At 40.7% G+C, this 19191-nt stretch overlaps 1 protein-coding gene across 2 annotated transcripts in view; it reads left to right on the top strand.

Moving 5' to 3' along the window:
• Positions 1-17037, top strand: part of CRMP1 (collapsin response mediator protein 1) — a gene marked incomplete at both ends in the record, with an annotated part of 49572 nt that extends 32535 nt beyond the window's left edge. For both annotated transcript variants that reach the window (XM_080343610.1, XM_080343611.1), the window contains 8 exons: positions 2042-2110; positions 3876-3996; positions 5096-5252; positions 9217-9358; positions 10995-11165; positions 12376-12555; positions 15046-15211; positions 16946-17037. In XM_080343610.1, coding sequence (XP_080199736.1) covers positions 2042-2110; positions 3876-3996; positions 5096-5252; positions 9217-9358; positions 10995-11165; positions 12376-12555; positions 15046-15211; positions 16946-17037 — 1098 coding nt within the window. The remainder of the gene's footprint in view (positions 1-2041; positions 2111-3875; positions 3997-5095; positions 5253-9216; positions 9359-10994; positions 11166-12375; positions 12556-15045; positions 15212-16945) is intronic.
• Positions 17038-19191: the final 2154 nt, after the last annotated feature.

The following is a 19191-nucleotide window of genomic DNA, read 5'->3' as shown; positions in this document are numbered from 1 at the left end:
GGGAGAACCTCAAGTGAATGTTTGAGTGGTTGGGCAGTATGTAAGGGCTCTTGCACACATGGGTTTATATTTTTGTTTTTCATTCAGTGGGAATTTAGCCTCTTTGAGAGCCTTCTTTCCCTCTTCCCTTCAAGTTTGGCCAAAATATTGCTGGGCTCAAAAGTTACCAGGGAGGACTCAACAGGCACATACAGTGCGGTGAAAACCCTCATTGGGATTCATTGCCGTAGGAATGGCAAAATGAAACAAATCAAATGGCACTCGTGTTGTTTTGATATATTCCCTTTAAAATCAAGGTACACTTGTGGAATTGCATTTCTGGTAGAAGTCTGTTTCATTTACATTTTTCTTTGATCAGCTTTAATATACGGCCATGGAATATGAACACATAGGACAGAAAAATTATTAGGAAAAGAGGAAGGAGTAAAGGTGTAAATTATGCTATACATCAACATACTTCTTTGCGATTGCCATGTCTCAAAAGATCAGTCTGTCCTTATGCTTTTTCTTAGAAGGATTATTTGGATAGTGAAAAGAAAGCTGCCTGCAGGGAGGTTTTACAGGGCTATCCTGTGTGAAAATCCAAATTTGATCTTATCAAACAAATATTCTATCTTATTAGCGCTATCAAATCCTCTTACAGTGGATAGTTTTATCATACGATCTGATTTTATGACTTCCTTGAAGATGCAAACCTATCTTACTTTGTGTTGCATCCTTTGCCGTTTTGCTGGTTTTTGTATTACGTGGTTGCAACTTTATTGTTTTTTGTATTTTAATGACATGAAATCTTTAACTGGCACTGTTCAGAGCTGTTGCATTAATGATTCAGAACAGCTGCTTTTAAGAATATCTATGAAACACCATGATTTTCTAAACAAAGTAATCTTAATTACAGAGTCAGATTAACGCATTTCTATTAATGCCTCTTCAGCCTTGATTGATTGCAGCAAAGGCAAAAGTGTATGTGAATATTAACTTGCTCACATTTTGCTGGAGTATGTTGGTAATGTGTGAGCTTTTCACCCTCAGGGACCTGGGATCAAATATTTATTAGCTGACACAATAAAGTATGTTCAGTAACTTCATCCTGGTCTCTAGGGGACATTTGTCTGTATCACAGAGTCATTACATTTGTTAAGTTGGCTCGTCAGAGACCTGTGGGTAGGGCAGGCCAGGGTGGGAGGTCCATCAACAGCTCTGGTCCCACTTCTGATCTGCTGGCAGACATGGACCAACCTCAGATCAGAAGTGATTGACCACCATTTTCTACAAAAAGAGAAATTTATTCCAATATCACTGCCTGACCTTAAATTAAAAGATATGTGAAGCGTTTCATGTAGTTTTAAAAATTGATCTTGCTGCTGTGAAGCTGGATATCACAGATTTTTTTCTGACAATCCCCTGTTGGTCCTAGATGGGCTTTTTGGCATGGACACAGTGCCCTCACAACTGGAGGGCATGGTTTTGCTTTCATGAAAACATAATTTTAGTGATTCACTCTGTAGGAAAAAAGCGTTATAGAAAACTGGATGCCAAAGGCAAGACTTTATCTGATGAAATGTCAGCAATGCTAAAAGTTTAAGGAAGATAATAATACTTCATGAATTGCAGCCAGAAAGGAACTTGTGTGAGTAAAGAAATAATTGTAGGCTGGAAATGCCCATAATTACTATGTGGTATAATGATTGAAACAAGTTGCCTGGTTTGGTGTCTTGATGTCAAATAAGACTTTCTGGAGGGCAGAAACATCTAATGGTGCACCCCAATGGCTTGAGCCATGAATATGCTCTATCACACTGCAGTGACAAATCTTCCCCTGAAAGCTGTGCTGGCTGCACAGAGCAGACGCTGGCGCAGCATGGGACCAGTTTAGAGCCAGTATTTTCAGTCCTCCTCCCCCGGCAGCAGGCTTATGCAGCTGCATTTACACAGACAAAAAAGGGGTAGTCAGAAAATGTGGCTTTTAATCCACCAGACGATGCCTGGTGCAAGAGTCTCATCCTGGAGCAGCTGTCAGCATTTATCTCTTATCTTGCAGGAACAAAAGCGTATCCTGGAGATGGGAATCACCGGACCTGAGGGACATGCTCTGAGCAGGCCCGAGGAGGTAAGAAAATTCATTCATTCTGTTATTCGTGGAAAGACTTTGTCAAGTATGTAGCATCGGAGCTTGGCTTCTTTATATGCAGATGATAGATGGATGCATGGCGGAGGGCAGCAGTCTGCTTCTCCCACAGCCTTGTCCAGTACTATTCACAGTCTTGAAAATGCAGGTTCCCTTGGCCTGGGAATGAGCGTATCCTTGTATACTCAGGAGTCGCAGCTCCTGCTGCCCCAGGCACAGACATTCATGTATTTTTTGAGTGTGACACTTGTGATTTGATTTGCGATGACAAAAAAAAAATAAGGTCTTATCAGGGTAAAAATCAGCATTACAGCTTGTGGTTTAGGCTTTGGAGTAACTGCATTCATTAAAATGCTTTGGCTGAAGCCTCCTATAAGATGCATGTGTATGTATATACTGTGCATATGTGTATGCCCACATATAAATCTATGTTTATGCTAGCAGATACATTTGTAATAGAAATGCAGGCTGTAGAAATGCAAATATGTGAGAATGGAAAGATGCTGCAAGGTAGCTTAGTTTATGCAACTCTATTACAATAAAAACCAGGCTCTGGCAAATATCATCTCAGGCATCTGGAAAGGGTTTCTTTAATGAGAAGGAAAAGGTGGAGACATGTGGATGTCTCTTAATGTACAGAGTTCAGACTGTTAATGGGATGATGGAGGGCGGTAGTGGGAAGTGTCTGCTTTCCTTGAAGACTAAAGAGACAAGGCCCTGGGGATTTGAGGTTAAACTTGAAGAGATTGTTGTGGTTTGCAGATATTTATATAACCTCTCCCCAAGGCAAAAGGAATCAGCTTAATTGGTCACATTCTTCTATTGAACTGTTTATGTAATGTTTCGTTTTGCCATTTAACTTCCACCTAAGTTATTCTAAAAAAATGGAGTAGTTTCCTTTTAATGAGAACAAGGGCCTAAGGAAAATCTGCATTTGCAGTTCTAGAAAGGAATTTTGCATCTTTCTGACTGTGTGTCTGGCCACCTCAGCCCCAGCGCTGATGTACAGAGGTACTGCCTCCTTCCTTGGTCTTCTGCAGGTGATTTTGGGGCTTCCAGGGCAAATGTTGTGATGAAAGTCCTAGGAAGACCTGTGAAGAATTAAGCCATGTGGTTTTGGAAGGGCTAAAGTGCTCAACATTACTAGCACAACTCCTTGAGAGAAATTTCTGTACTATTGAGTCAGTATTTTCAGTGACAGTGGAGTTTTAGGTATTAAGATAGCCAAACTGTGAGTCCATCCGGGAAGGAGGTATAAACTGTTGAGTGGGGAAAGGAATCTCCAGAGCCCCTGGGAAACATGGCTCTGTCTGAAGATGATGCTTTGTGTGCCCACATCCCAGATGGCTCCCTGGAAGGAGATTGCTTTTATGCTTGCTGACAGAGGGGACTTACTGGGCGATGCTTCAAAGGCTTCTATGGATTATGGGCTAAATTCAGTCCATAGTGCTGAAGTTGCTGTTTGAGAATACTTTACATTCACTGTCATCTTACCCTTATGTAAAGATTGCACAGGGTAAGCTGCCAGGAGACCTCAGAGCTTGTCTCCAAGCTGGGGCAATTTTGTCTTGCTTTGTTCTCCTTCCAACTGCAGGGTAGAAGTCTGAAGCAGAAAGGTGGGAGGATGGTAAGGAGCCCTATAAGCTGCTTGGAGATGACCTTTCTAGAGTATAGGGAGATGTCTTCCAGTTCTTTTTTTCTTCAGTTCTCTTTTACAGGTAACTTTTTTCTTCCTTCTTTTCCTCAGCTTGAAGCAGAAGCAGTTTTCCGTGCCATCACCATTGCCAGTCGAATAAACTGTCCAGTGTACATCACCAAGGTGATGAGCAAGAGTGCGGCTGACATCATTGCACTAGCCAGAAAGAAAGGCAAGAAACTTCCTTTTCTCCCCTAAACTTGTATTTTTTTTGTGTTGAATAGGAGCTCAGTGGAAAAACCTGTACATCTTGACCCAAATCACAAGGTAGAGGGAGAGGTTACCAAAAAATGATATCACCATCACAGATGCCAATTATTTACTCCTGGGAAAGATGAAGGGAAATCCTACATTTTTCAGTTGAGAAATTTGCCCCACAAACTGTCCCCTTGAAGACTGTGGTGTAACTCTTCTTTATCCTGTCTTCCATTTTCCCTTTGCCTTAGACTGCTGAATAAAGGTTCATGGGAGGGAGATATTTTCTTCCTAACAGGGTCTAGCACATCCTCTCTGTCTTTTGGGTGTATTTCAGGGTGTTACCCTCCAACGGGTATCTTGAGCAGTGAACCTGCTGTTAGAGATGCCTGGTGCTCACTCCTGACCTTGCTACTGGAGGCTGAGCCCAGCAGATGTGCACTGGGGACACCTGTGAGTCCACACTACTTGCTGGGGCTGTGGAGGAATCCATGTCACAAAGCACCCAAAAAGGATGTGTGAGCCTGAAGGCAGCTTTTTTTGAAGCTGCATTTGCGAACTTGGATTGTTCTGCTGGTTGGTGCTACAAAGCATCTGAGCAATATGGAAAAGCCAAAGAGCAAAATATCACCTTGATATTTGTATTCTTGGAGACTTGGAGTATGGTGCTTGGGACCATATGCTGCTATCTGCTGGTGCTGTGCCCAAGCTGGGAGTAGTAAAAAGGCATCTGTCTGTTGGAGCCCATCCTCCACCTAAATGCAGTCCCAGTCAGAGCAACAGAGAGAACATGGCTGTGATTAAAACAGTACAAATTAAAACCAGGTCTGAACTGTCTCCTTTTGGATTAGAAGGGGAGCTTTGTAAATATGCTGATCAAAAGTATGTGTAGCTCAGAGAGCCTCCTGATTAATTTTTTATCATACAGACAAAGCCAGGGCTGCTTAATTTTCTGGGAGTTATGCTGGCCATGTAGCAGCGCATAAATTATACATGTCTGCATGCAGCAAGCAGTATAATGTGCTGAAGAGAGAGTGGGTTGTAATCAGTTCCTGTATATCCTTGCTTTCCCTGAGGTCCCCTTGTTTTCGGAGAGCCGATCACTGCCAGCTTGGGGACAGATGGGACACATTACTGGAGCAAAAACTGGGCCAAGGCTGCAGCTTTTGTGACCTCACCACCTCTGAGTCCTGATCCTACCACTCCAGATCACTTAAATTCACTCTTAGCATGGTAAGACCTTCATTTTTTTTTTTTTACAGGCTGATGGTCAGGCAAGTGCAAAAGCCACATGGGATGAAGCATCTAGGGATCAGCTCAGTTTCCCTTAGAACAGTCTCATACACAGAACAGCAGAGAGGGATGTAGAAAACCAGAGCTGGTTATATCCCTGTGTTTAGGCTGTCAAACAGATAAGCAGGCATGGACTCACCAGCTGCTGGTTAGCATGATAGAGAGGAAACTGCTGACTATTCAGCAATTAATTCTTTTTTCTTTCTGCTTTCCAAGTGATTTTTAGTTGTACTGCTAGATAGTCTTTAGCCCAGGACTTCAAATTGGCTTTCTCCCTAGTCTTCTGTTTTCTCCAGCCCAATTGTTAATATGTGATCAGATGGCATCCTCACCATCCAGCCCAAGCAACAGCCCAGTAGATAGACCTCCTTCTGTGAGAACAGACACAGTTTTAAGCCCTGGTCATATCTGGCAGCACAGTTCCTGAAATCAGGGTTGTCCCAGAATGAGAGGTCTGTAGAACTGAGAAAACTGTCCTGGTGCAGTTTTTGTCAAAACTCGTGGAGGTCTGTAAGGATTTGGGTATGGGCTGACTGTCTCCAGGTTGGTAGAGAGAGGGTTATCATTAGAGAGATGGAGGGAATGTGGACAGCAGAGGGAGAAGTGTCTTTCTCCTACAGAAGACATCAGCAATGCCTTGCCAGCAACACAGACCATAAACCCATCCCTGAAAGTGTTTGCTGCCTATTTCCAACTATGGGTCTTCTTTAGCTTAAGCAAAAGACCTCCTGCTTTGAAATGATATGGAAATTCACAGCTGGAGGCCCACCAGGACAGATTGTTAGCACTAGAGTGAGGAACTCAACTGTTCAAAACCTTATTTAATGCAATGCACTCATGTCACCTGCTGCCTCCCCTTCCTAGGCATTCCGGTAGAATTTGAGCCCTAAAAGTGACCCATCGGTCTTCAGAAAAGATCTCCTCCTGAGGTTATTTTCCCACATGACCAGCTGGCAGGCTATAAGGCAGATAGTGCAAGTGTGGCTGGTAATATAAGGCCCTTGTAAGTGTAAATCATGCCTGGGCAGAGCTGCCCTTTAGGTGGATGGGCACATATGTGTCATGGGAAGCTGCCACCAATCAATGCTACTGCTGCAGTTTGCACGTATCTGTTCTTGCACACGCTGGGTCAGGCTGTGCAGGCCAACAAACCCAGATTTTAAGTCAGCTGTCCTAACGATGCTGCATGGACAGCACTATTAATGAATGCACAGCTGGGCTCTGAGTTACATGGTGTTCTGGTAAGAATACACAGGAATTTGTTCTGTTGTGATGGTCTGGTGGCAGAAATGATTTTCCTTAATTGAGCTTTCTGTTCCTTAAAATAAGGACAAGGAAGAAAAAAGGCTTTTCTGGTCTGATCCATCACTATCAGCACTGTAAAGAGCAAAGCTTGTTGTGTGAGGGTAAGGCTCTTAGCCAGCACATGTGAATGTGTATCAAAATGTTTGGCTCTTTACTCTGTCAGACAATGGTTTTCTAGAAGAGAGTCCCAAAATAATAGTATGTGGGTCAAAACAGATTAGTTAAATTAGCAAGGGAATATTTAGAACTGGAATCCAAAAAATGACTTTTTATTTAAACACTAACATCAGAAAGACAAACTGAGGAGTCACAGACCTTTTCATCATCCTCCAAACATGCAAAAATGACTTTTTTTTTTTTCTAGTGGCTTAAAGTCCTAGATCTTAAGTGACAGCAGCTTAGCCTGCTTTTGGTTTTAATACTTTAAATCTATACTGTGAAACTAAAAAAAGAACTGTATATTTTTTCTGTCTGCCATGCATTTGAGGGGAGTTTGATGCAAGGATGATGGTAAAGACAGCATTTCACTTTTCTCTCACCCTGTTCATTAGGAGACCAGTATTTTGCATTCATTAAAAAAAGCCCTTACAGCATTCTTCCTCTGCAAGTATACAGCATAGCGCTTGTGTTGTTTTCCACAGAAAATGTTGATTTTTCACTGAAAAGCTGAATGTATAAAAATCCAGCATGTCTCATAGGGTTTGCAGATTGGATTTGCCTCATGAGATTTAATCTTTGTTTCACCTGAGGCCATGAAGCAGCTCTCATTGTCCATGGTGTCCTGCTGCATTATTGCCGCTGTCATATGCCATCTCTTCTGAACCAGAGACGTGAGATCTTGGTGCTTCATAGAAGATGTAACCTGCCATGAAAGCCTTGTTTATGGTGAAGAATAAGATGATGAGATATTAATGATCAAATATACACATATGCCCACTCTTAATTCCCACCACTCCTCTGGAGATGTTTTCTGTGGTGATCCTTTTTTGTCTCTCAGTTTTACAGTTCATCTGATGCTCATCCCTCATTTGACAAGAGAGTGTATCTAGACAGTAGGAGTGCATGTGTGGTTGATCAAGAGGTGCCGGGCAGCTCTCAAGCAATATGCTTCAGCCTCAGAAGTCTTCTGTTGATTAGACTGGAGAGTGCAGTGCATGTCATTAAATGTCATTAACTGTGAGAGGAGAGGGAAAACAGGGTTCAGAGGAAGCAACACCTTTTTTGTATCTTTCAAGTATAGGAATTAATAACATGGTGTAAGAAGTGCAACACAACCTCAGGGAAATGGGCAGTGAGACAGAGCCTCGCTGCAGCATTCATGGTTTCATGGTTGTATTCACCAGAGTGCAGGAAAGAGAGAGAGGGTAAGCCACAAGGAGCTTAGCTGACACAAGAGGAACAAAAAGGAAGAAATGGCATTGCAATCTTCCAACTTTATTGTTTGTTTGAATAACTGAATATTTAACTGATGGACTTGGTTTAATCCTATGGAGTAACACCAGGCAGTCATTAATAACCAGGAATAGCTAAAATGTAGCTGCCTTTTCACTATTAAATACATGGGTTTGCCTTCTGCTGAAAACTGGATGGATGGATGTGAGGATGGTGAAGAACCAGGAAAGAGACCAAAGGTTCTTCTGTGACTGTCAGCAATTATTAGGGCTGGCAGCCTAGAAAATTGCATTAGAATTACTGATGTGTGACCCTTTTTTCCTTTGTACTTGGCTATTTGTTAGCTTGTTGGGATCTAAATTTGTGGACCAGAATCAATCAGATGTTTCAGAGCTGGAACTTATATAATCAGTTAAAAAAAAAAAGGATGACAGGCTCTTGGGGACATCACACTTTTGGAGTGATGGAAGAGAAATCATAGTGTGTTTTAATGTGCTTGACTCCTGTAAGCTTAATTGAGACCTAAAAATATCACATGTTCCCTGTGGATATTGAAGAACCGACTTCCCCCCCAGCCCCCTGTTTTTGCAAGATTTCATATATTTTATATATATATATATATAAAATATATATTTATATTTATATAATATAAATAATATATATTTATATAATATAAATATATAAAAAATATATATTTTTATATATTTATTATCATGGTTCTGTTTTGGAAGGTCAGATAAGAAATATTTGTGTAAGAATTGCAAGAAAAATATGTGTGCAGGGGAGAAATACAGGGAAACAGGCTTGATGCTTATGACTTCATATTGTAAAATCTGCTATTATTTTCCAACATGGTTATGAATTAATTTACTTTGAGAGTGTCAGACATTTCATACAAGCTTCTGATCATTTTCTTAATCCTGGAATAATCCTTTGTCCTGGTTAGTGGGCTTGTGCCTGATCTCTGTCGATAAGCAGCTGGAAACCCAAGGGAGCTGTAATCTGGGAGTTCAGGGTGCTCCTGGGGGAAAGTGAAGATGTCCGATGTCATTGTCGCTCTTCAGTGATCTGTAGCCAACATGTAACGGTTGCTGACATGATTTACAGCCTCTGGTGTGTAGGCTTGAACAGTCCATTCATGGCTAGTCTGAGACCAAGGTAACCTTGGTGATGCCTGGTCTAAACCTTCTGTGTGTTAACTCCGCAGCGGGGACCTGCAGGTGACGGGAAGTGGACACTGCCCGTATAGCACTGCCCAGAAAGCCATTGGAAAGGACAACTTCACTATGATTCCTGAAGGGGTCAATGGAATTGAGGAAAGAATGACTGTTGTCTGGGACAAGGCTGTAGTAAGTAATTACTTACTTTCATTGGCTAAAAAGAAATTGAGTGTTGGCTGAATAATGAAAGCCAGGAGACTCCTGGCCAGTACTTAAGTGACTTTCTAATATATTTCTGAGAATTCCCTGAGAGAGCGCTACTAGGAGGTGAATTGTTTATTTCAAAATCCTTCTCTAGTTTTATAAACTCAGGGCTGTGTTTCACTTCTGACACTGCAACACCACCGTGTTTTATTAGATGTGAGGCTTCACAGACTCCACCGCTTAATATTCCAGTTGTGTCAGAGTGGGTACTTCTCAGAGATGTAGGATCTGGAGCAGTTTAATGATTTTGAAGTGGACTCCATATAAACACGATGAATGGATTGTTTGAATTTAGGAAGTGTCTCATTGCTTTTGAGAAATTACAAACGGATGGCAACCGAGCCCGAGGCTAGACGATAAAATGCTTTGAAGGAGAACATTGCATGTAATTCATACTGGCATATTTTGCGGTGGGGTGCCGGTGTAAGTCAGCAATTTTTTGATGGTTCCATGGATCCTAATATATACTGATATTCTCCGTCTCTTGTCTGTCTTTGCATATACAGCCCATGCTCCCTCTACACACACACACACTCATTACCTTACGTTGCATTGCCCTTGAATTCATATTGTAAATTCGGAAGTGATGGTATTTACAGTGCTCTCATGAACACTTCTCCCAGGCTGTGTTTAATAACCACTTTCTTCAGGGACCAGTATTGATGTTCCAAACACAGAAGCAGCTTCAGATATCTGGTGTGTAGGAGCAAAGCAAGGAACCAAGCAAAGTGCAGCCAGCCGGTGATGTTTCCCCTGTGTTACTCCCACAAAGGGAAGGATCTGCAGCAAGGGCTGCAACATGGGATTTACAGGTGTTAACATTCAGTCCTGCACCACCGAGTAGCTTATATTTTGCAAATCTCATGTTTTACCAGGCAGGAAATCAGTGTCTAATACTGAAAAGTTTGGCACTGTTGTTCTTCCTTGGAACATTGTTCTTGTTTATTGCCAGGGAAGACCCCAAAATACTCTACTGAGAAATCCAAATGCTGTTGTGCATGGCTGCTGACTGTATAAAAACTTCAATTGGTGGTGACATTTCTCTGTGTGTGTATATATATATATATATTATAATTGGGGTTGCATTACTTAAATGTATAGGTTTGGTAATACTAGTAGTAGAATGGACTTAATTTGCAAGAAGTGTTTCTGAAAGAGTCTGAATCTTGATCTTTTTAAATCTCATAATACTCATAAAAGTATCTCCTGTTTTAAAATGGTTAAAACAATTAACTGGAAATTACTAGGACTAGCAACAAAACACATGTAGGCACCAGTGTGCAGAAAAAGGGACTTTAGATAACTGAGCAACCTGATGGTCTCATCTGCATTCAGGTTTTATTGGCTATTCTTTGGAATGCCAGGAATAACATGCGTTTATTACAAACCCACAAGCAATGTGCCTTGTATAAAGCCCTGCTTGATAAAATGTTGATGTTTCATGCAACATCACCATATATATGAACCACATGCCTTCCCACATCTCCCTGATTGCTTGGCACTCTGAATACGAAATCCCCATTTTATAAGCATGATTTGCTCAAAGTCTCATTGTTTTTAGGCCACAGGTAAGATGGATGAGAGCCAGTTTGTAGCTGTCACCAGTACCAATGCTGCCAAAATCTTTAATCTGTATCCAAGAAAAGGCCGGATTGCCGTAGGATCGGATGCTGATGTGGTTATTTGGGACCCTGATAAGGTGAAGACTATCACGGCTAAAAGCCATAAATCGGTAAGGAGAAAAGGAAAACCAGCAAGAAAAAAGAAATGTCGCTGTTGCTTTTCAAATGTTGATCTAATTCATGTGAACACCTATTTGTATCTATCATGTGAACTGCCTGTTTGTATTCTGAAATGGGTAAACGTTTCAGAAGATGAAAGTACTGAAATCTTGCATTGGAAGCACTGGGATCAGGGAGGATTTATTTTCTTTCTGCATATAACATTGCACTATTTTTCACATGCTTGTGACAGATCTGTCAATAGGTGTGAATCAGCAGGTCTGCAGCTGAGGTTAGTAAGGCTGTGATGATGAATTTAAAACCAGCTCACTTTTTTGCTTACCTGAAAAGCACCTGATACTATAAACTGCGCGATTAAATCAACAGTATTCTAAGTTATGAGAGATGATTAAATATTTTGATAATACAGCTCTGAGCAGCTTCACGGCTGGGATTTTCTATTTAATTCCAAAGCTTTGCTGCATATTTCTCTGCCCTTAGTGTAGAGTACCAGTGACTCACAGTTGCTTTGGTTTTGACTGTGACAGGTTTTATATTATGTGTTGTGTATTTCAAAGTTGTTATCTTACTGTTTGGTGGTTTGGTCTTTTAGTTTGGGCACTTCTTCCAAATGTTTTACTTGAAATCGCTTAATATGGCTCCTATTAAAAAGGCAGAAACCTTTAGAAACCTTTAAAAAGTAAGCTTAGGTGATTCAGTTTTTATTTTGCTGTCTTGGGATCTATCTGTATTTTGAAGAAATTTATAATCACCTGCCCTTTTACAGTCATTCCCATTTAGACACAGGCTATTCTGGTTCTTTTCAGCCAGAAATATGTATGTCAGCCCCTCTGAAATTCCCTTACACACTCACAGCATGTGTGTAGTGGGACCACATCCTCTGGGTATCTGGCAGCTGAGTCACAATTTTCCTTCTTATTAAGGCTATCGCACTTCTAGGTGCTCTGGATAAATATGGAAAGTCCTCAAAAGCAAAAGAGATAAAGCCCTGATGGAAAATGAGCAATGGAAAAGTCTGATCAGAGAGATTGTTTAAAGTCATTTCATAGCAAAATGCATTGCTTTTCCTTCAGACAAAACAATTTTGTACACCTCTTAATGGCAGTTGTCTAAAATTATGACTACAAATACAGATTATAAGTTACTAACTGAAAGAGATCTTGTACCAAATTTGCAGTGAATGTGTTGGTTGATCCCCAGGCCATTGAGTACAACATCTTTGAAGGAATGGAGTGCCATGGTGCCCCACTTGTGGTCATAAGCCAAGGGAAGATTGTGTTTGAAGATGGAAATCTGCATGTAAATAAGGGAATGGGCCGCTTCATCCCTCGCAAACCTTTCCCTGAATATCTTTACCAGCGCATCAAAATCAGGAATAAGGTACTGTCAGATATTAATCTTCTTTACAGCCATACACTCTTGGAACCACAGTAGCACATGCTTTTTTATTATTTTTGTACTAATATGGGTCAATATCAGATGGGCTGTATATGACGTGCAAAATGTGACCAAAAGCCTGGTTCCTCTGCAAGTTTGAACTGATGTAACTTAATTTTAACACCATGAGCTTCAGTGGGTAGAGCTTATAAATTGCCATTTGGACATAACTGCCTCATGTCCAGCTGTGCAGGCTTTTGAAGGGAGGTGGAATAGTGACAGAATTTACTTCTAGTTAAAATAAAGGAAAAAAAAAAAAAAAAAAAGATAAAGCTTCTTTGCGAGGAGAGTTAGCCAGAAGAAAAACAGGATTTTAAATTGTTACCATGCATTGCATACTGAGCAGCCACATTGCAGAGAAGAAAAGCACGTAAGCCAGAGATACTCAATGTATTTGGCATCTCTGAACTGCTTGGTGCATGTGCCGAACTGAGCGTTAGCAGCATTCACAGCTCAGAAAACTTTTCTCTTGTGTTTAATAAAAACCTTGGGAAACAACCAAGATCAAGATTGGGTCACTTCTGGTTTTGGATTAATTCAGTGTTCCTCTGTTGAAAACCGATTGGCTTGGCACTAGTTTGGGGTTATTTGGAAATTGCTTTTTGCCAGTGAGAAAAAAGTCACTTTGTGAGGACAAGCAACAAGACAAATTGATTAAACCCCCTATTTTCTTCAACCGAACATACATCATAGCCTACGGGGATGGCACCTGGAATTAAGACCTCATGATTTTTGTCTTTCATCATTTGTTATACAAATTCTGTCAAGCTGTGGGATACAGAAGATCTGTTCTTCTAATGAGAAAAGGCACTATAAAAACCAAATGCATCTGCAGAAGTTTTGCAAAATACCAATCAGTATTGCACTTTCTTCACATTATCCACTTAGATGACATGGGCCTTCTCTTCACACTTGCCCCTCAAGGGTTTAGTGCATGAGAGTGCTATACAAATTGGATTATTATAATCTGATAATTATATGTGATATATTACTATAGTAATATAATGTAACATAACATTATATATTAATTATATAAATATCATTTCAATAGTGAATACAGCACTTTAAAAACAAATATCATAAAGTGATGTCTTATACCAGGAGTATGCACAAAAGTAACTGGGCTAAGTAACTTGCATTTTGCAAAGTGGGCCTAGAGATTCTTAGGGACATGGTTTAGTGCTAGTATAAGGCTGGGTTATGGCTGGACTCCATGATCCTGAGGGTCTCTTCCGACTGAAATGATTCTATATTTTTGGGAGAGACCTTTGATTTTAGATACTTAGGGAAAGGTCTGCAAAAGGACCAAGAAAAGGACATATTTTTGCTCTTTTAGCTCCCTCTGCTGCCAGCCAAGAGGAAGGGAGAGCAGATTCATGTGTGCATTTCTTTTCTCACTATCAAATTTTACTGATAAAAAATATTTAGAAAAAAACCAGACGGTCATATCAGCCACCATTTGAATATGACACTGCATGACAAAGAAATATAGAAAAACATGTCAGATAAGGAGCTTGCAAAGCTGTAACTGGCACAGGATAGAAGTATACATTTATCCCGGAGTGGGGATGGCGGTATAAATTCCTGCCTTTGTGGGTCCCTGCAAGATTGATTAGTTGCTGTGATCGGCAGCTGCTCCCTTCTGGGTATTCGTTGTGGGTCAGCCTGCGAGACAGTGGCCCTTCTGAGCCTCATGTCCCTATCACTGAAAGCAAAGAAAATACATTGATTTCTGTAAGAGCTGGATGAAACCAGGAACTAAATCTAGAGACCTCAAACTGAAATGAGAGCTCAAATGACAGCTACTCGATTGACAAATAATGAAAGATGGGTCCCATGCCACAGCCTAGCATACAATCGCTTTTCTAGTTGATGACAAGAAATGGAAACTTGAAATTTTAATTTAAAAATTGCCACCACTTTTCAGTGAGTTCTAATGAAGATAACGAGGTATCTGAAAAGGAGGAACAGAGAAAATATGGGTAGGAGATGAAATTGCTGCAATCAGCATAGCAGATATGAGTCTTGCAACAACCCAAGTGAGATTCAGCAGCTGAACCAACCCTGCTGAACAGCCTCTGAATGGAGAGAGATGATGTGATGGTGACTGATCTGACTTAAACATCTTAGGTCAGACCTGTAGTTCTTTTGAATCCCATTTCTCCCCATTGACTATATAAGCCTAATAATGATTTATCTCTTATATACATGTGTATATACACATATATATACGTAAATGGAGGGAGGAAGCTTTATAATTTCCTTTATATATAAAGCAGACTGTAGCTTTGAGGAGAGTATAGATATGTTTTTAATTCAGATAATGCAGAATATAGCTCTGTGTTCAGTGCTCTCTGCCTATTGGCAGGAGTATCATTAGGGAGCATTATCAGAGCATTCAGTGTCTGGATTTTTATTCTCCTCTTGATCTAGGTGGGAGGACTGCAAGGAGTCTCCAGAGGAATGTATGATGGACCTGTGTATGAAATCCCAGCTACGCCAAAATATGCAACTCCTGCACCCTCAACTAAATCCTCCCCTGCCAAAAACCAGCCCCCGCCAATCAGAAACCTCCATCAATCCAATTTTAGCTTATCAGGTAAGTCAGCCTGCCTCCTCAGAAATGCTTTAAAGCCATGAGAATGGATTATTGGTGATACACTTCAATTATAATTACTTATTTAATCAAATATGAAAAGATTATATATACACTCACATACCTGTATGTATTTACATATATATATGTGTGTGTGAATGTATATATGTTTTTATACATTCTTTCCCTAGGAATATTTTACAAATTGCCAAATACTAAAAATGTTTGCAATCTAAAATCTAATCATCCTTAATATTATTTACCTGGCCCATTACAGTTAGCTGAGGACTCTGGTTGGTGTGACTGAGGCCCCTTGGTGGTATGTAGAGCTGATGAGACTTTAGGACTTGGGTCTGTTGCAACCCAGACTCAGGCTCAGACATCTTAGATTTCTTTCTTGCTGCACCACCAGAAACTGCTGGACATGGAAACCTCAGGTCTCCTTGTCCATGGTCAGCAACTCACAGCTATTCATACAGAGATTAGAGTATTTCTTGTCGTCTTTTCTCTTGGTGCCCAAACCATTTTCTGTGGTACATAAGAAGCAGATAGGAAAATCCTGCTTTGGCGTTGTTGGAAATAATTCTTGTCACCTGAAGCCAAGCGTGTCAAATCCTTATGCTTCAGAAATCTACAGCCCAATTGGTAAATAAGTGGCTCCTTATGATGTTATGAAAGTCATTGGATTTTCTTCCCTGTGGGAGCTCATGGTGGAGTTTTCCTCTGTGACAGATCTTTAGAAACTAAATGAAACTTCCAGAGGAAAGCCCAAGGAGAGCAAATATGTTAAAAACACTTCTAGTTTGTTGAAGTATATTTTTGCCCATAGACCTGAGGCCATGGTGAGCACATACAGATATATAAACCTATATAAAGCAAAAAAAGTTATTAGAAATGTGAACTGTAATAATAATAACTGATAAGTGGGATTTTCATAAGCATCTGAAGTGGTGGTTTCACAGTTCATTGCTGCATCTGGGTACTACCAAGGCATCTAGTGGTATGAACTAGATACAAATCAGGCAAACACACATTACTGTGTTCTTAAGCAGTTATTAGTAAATGGAACCAGAAACTGTGATAGCATTTCAAACAATCCTACACTTTTATGGTAGCCTTACATTGCCTTTAGGAAGGTGAATGTGATCAGACAATATTTATCCTAGCAGAAAGCTTGCTGTCACCTTAAGCTTAACCTTTCAAAATTTTAAAATGCAATTTGAAGTGGGTGTGTGTTTACATTGGGTTGCTGTTCCTTTCCGCTTGGGTGTATGATCACTAACATCAGATTTACTGTACTGTTGACCCATGGACTCAGTAGGGACAGGTATTCTAAATCAATGAGGCAGGTTTGAAAAATTCACTCTGCACATGTATGTTTTTAGAGTTTTGTGTAGTTATAACATTAATATTTTTTGTCAGGGCCTGACCTTGCAAAGGCAACCCAGTCCATAGGCTGTCATCCCTTCATGGGCTCTTCTTCAAGTCAGTGGAAAACAACTCCCCATGTGGGGTGAGCATAAAAAATTCCGTCCTGCACTTCTGTAAGACAGCTGGAGCTAGGCACAGAAATGTGTTTTGAAAGTCTGTTTAGCACCTTCCATCAGGGGTCTGGCTCAAGAGAAACCAGCTGATGGTGGTGTGAGTGGTGCACAGCTGGAACAAGACGGGTAAAATCCCAGCACTGCTGGTTTTTTCCTTCTCATAGCTTTGTTTCCTGATTTTCTGTTGCTGCAGGAGCTCAGATAGATGACAACAACCCACGCCGCACTGGCCATCGCATCGTGGCACCTCCTGGTGGTCGCTCTAATATTACCAGTCTTGGCTGAAAAATTATGATGGACAGAAACACAAGGATGAAGGATCATGGGAATGTCTGTTCCCTTCAACATCTGTGTTATCAGACCCACAGTTTTATTTGGTACTAATGGAAATAAAAAATGAAATGTCTTTTTTTTTTTTTTTGTATAGGAAGAGGTGATAATAGTGTGGTGTGTTTGCTTGGAACTACTTGCCTCACAATTGTGCTTTCATGCCATAGTCACCTTAAAGCATGGTGCTTCCATTGCCCCTTTAGTGACTACAGGTTTTAGCTTTGTCTCGTAACTGAATGATGGTTCCTTTGCACCCTTTTGCTGTATTAGAGTAGTTAATGCATGTTACTGAGTTATTTATGCAAGTTGCATTCTGTGAGTGAGTCCCTTTAGAACACGTTGCCAACAATTGACTAGACACAATGCCAAGATTAATGTCCGTATTTGAGAAACACCACCAAAAACACTTATGAAGGAAGAAAATGGCCATTTGAAAGTATGTAGTAGAGTAGTATAGGCAGCTTCTGTTTCATCTTTAATTTATTATAAACCCAAAAAGCACTTCTCTCAGACACAGAATATCAGCGGGACATGTAATGACAAACGGTCTCTGTAGCACCTGTCTGTTCCCACTCAGTACGTTCCAAGTCTGTGTCCTTCTTGTTTCATTTTAGAGCCATAATTTATACATACCAATGCCATTGCCTCCCCTGCAGGGATTTCTCCACCTGGGCAGTAGTGCTCTCCTTCTGCATGAGAACTTTGGTACTTAAAGGTAATCCAAGTTGCCGTCGGATTTTTAAAGTTTTTTGTACAAAGTTTTTCCTTTGTAATCACATGCATTTTTACTTACTCTACCGTATCAAGATCTACTAGTCGTGGTTCAATTTCTGAATTCAAAGCTTGTGAAATAAAGGAAATTAATTCATGGGTAAGCGTCTTCCTCTGCTTTCCAGTGCTGTTGCTCAATGATGGAGAATTTAGAGTGGAGAAACTCAGGAGAAATTGTCTTTTAGGTTGATATCATGCGCAAGATCACAAGGGTGATAAATGTATAGATGTCTGCATATGCATACTATAGCATACCATAATCTGTCTTAATTAAATCAACCTCACAGTAAAAATATACTTACCATTTACATTGCAGCTGCCTTCATTTTGGCCCAATGAGACCTAAATTATCTTTCTCCCAAGACCTTCAAGACTGCATCTGATTTGCTGAAATGGTAATTGTTTGCAGTACTCTTCACCTGTAGTACAGAACCAGTATGCAATGCTCCAGGTTGACCTAAGCTGTATTTGACTTCATATTGTTTTTCCCTGCTGACTGGACTAGGACAGTGTTTAGGCATGGCATGAACAAGACATGTTGCAGGTTAAGGGCAGGAAAATAGATTTGAATTCTCTCTCTTAGTAAGAGCCTAAGAAATACCTTCATTCACAAACTATGCAAAGAAACCTTTTCTACCACTTGTTACTTATTTGATTGATTGTGTTGCAGATGTTGTGGGAGGCACGGGCTATGAACAGGTCAGCAAAATATCTCCCCTTGGCCTTGTGGCACTTTTCCTGGTGCAGCTCGATAGCGTAGACAAGGGCAAACTCTTGCAGCAGCATGGTGCCAGTACAGTGGTTTTATCTATTTGGGATGCCTGATCACTTTCCTTTCCATGCCTCAATAAATTGCGTTGGTACATGGCACACAGTGCACTCCAGGTGTGTGTGGAACATAAATGCTTTGGAAATGGGCCTACCTGAAGCGTGTCACTGAAGTCAGTATGGTATTACCTCCAGCTTGCCTGGGAAAGGAAGTGCTTACCTGGGAAACTCCATTTCAGCCAGCTTGGTTTGAAAACCTGGCAGCAGACCTGGTCTGAATAGCAGCATCTCTTTTTGCTTTGGCTCTGACCTGAACCAGTGAAGAAACACTGCAACACTGAAGGGAACTGAACTGATTGCTCCCAAAATAAGAGAAAAACAAAGCTTTTCATGAGCAGCCCCTTCTACTAAGGATTCAGATTCCTGTTTCCTATTGGCTGCAGACTGTGCTCATCCCGAGGCTTGCTTTCTCACTTCGTAGTGCAGCTGTTCCATATGAACTAAAATTACTTGGTGGTTCAGGATTTTTTTATATTAAGTAAAATAATGCTAGCGGAGAAGGCTGAGGAC

Source organism: Nesoenas mayeri (genome assembly GCF_963082525.1).
Source record: "Nesoenas mayeri genome assembly, chromosome: 4".
In the NCBI taxonomy this organism is placed as follows: Eukaryota; Metazoa; Chordata; class Aves; order Columbiformes; family Columbidae; genus Nesoenas; species Nesoenas mayeri.
Note: the sequence above shows the minus strand (reverse complement) of the source record. Positions and strands in the feature narration are given on the sequence as shown.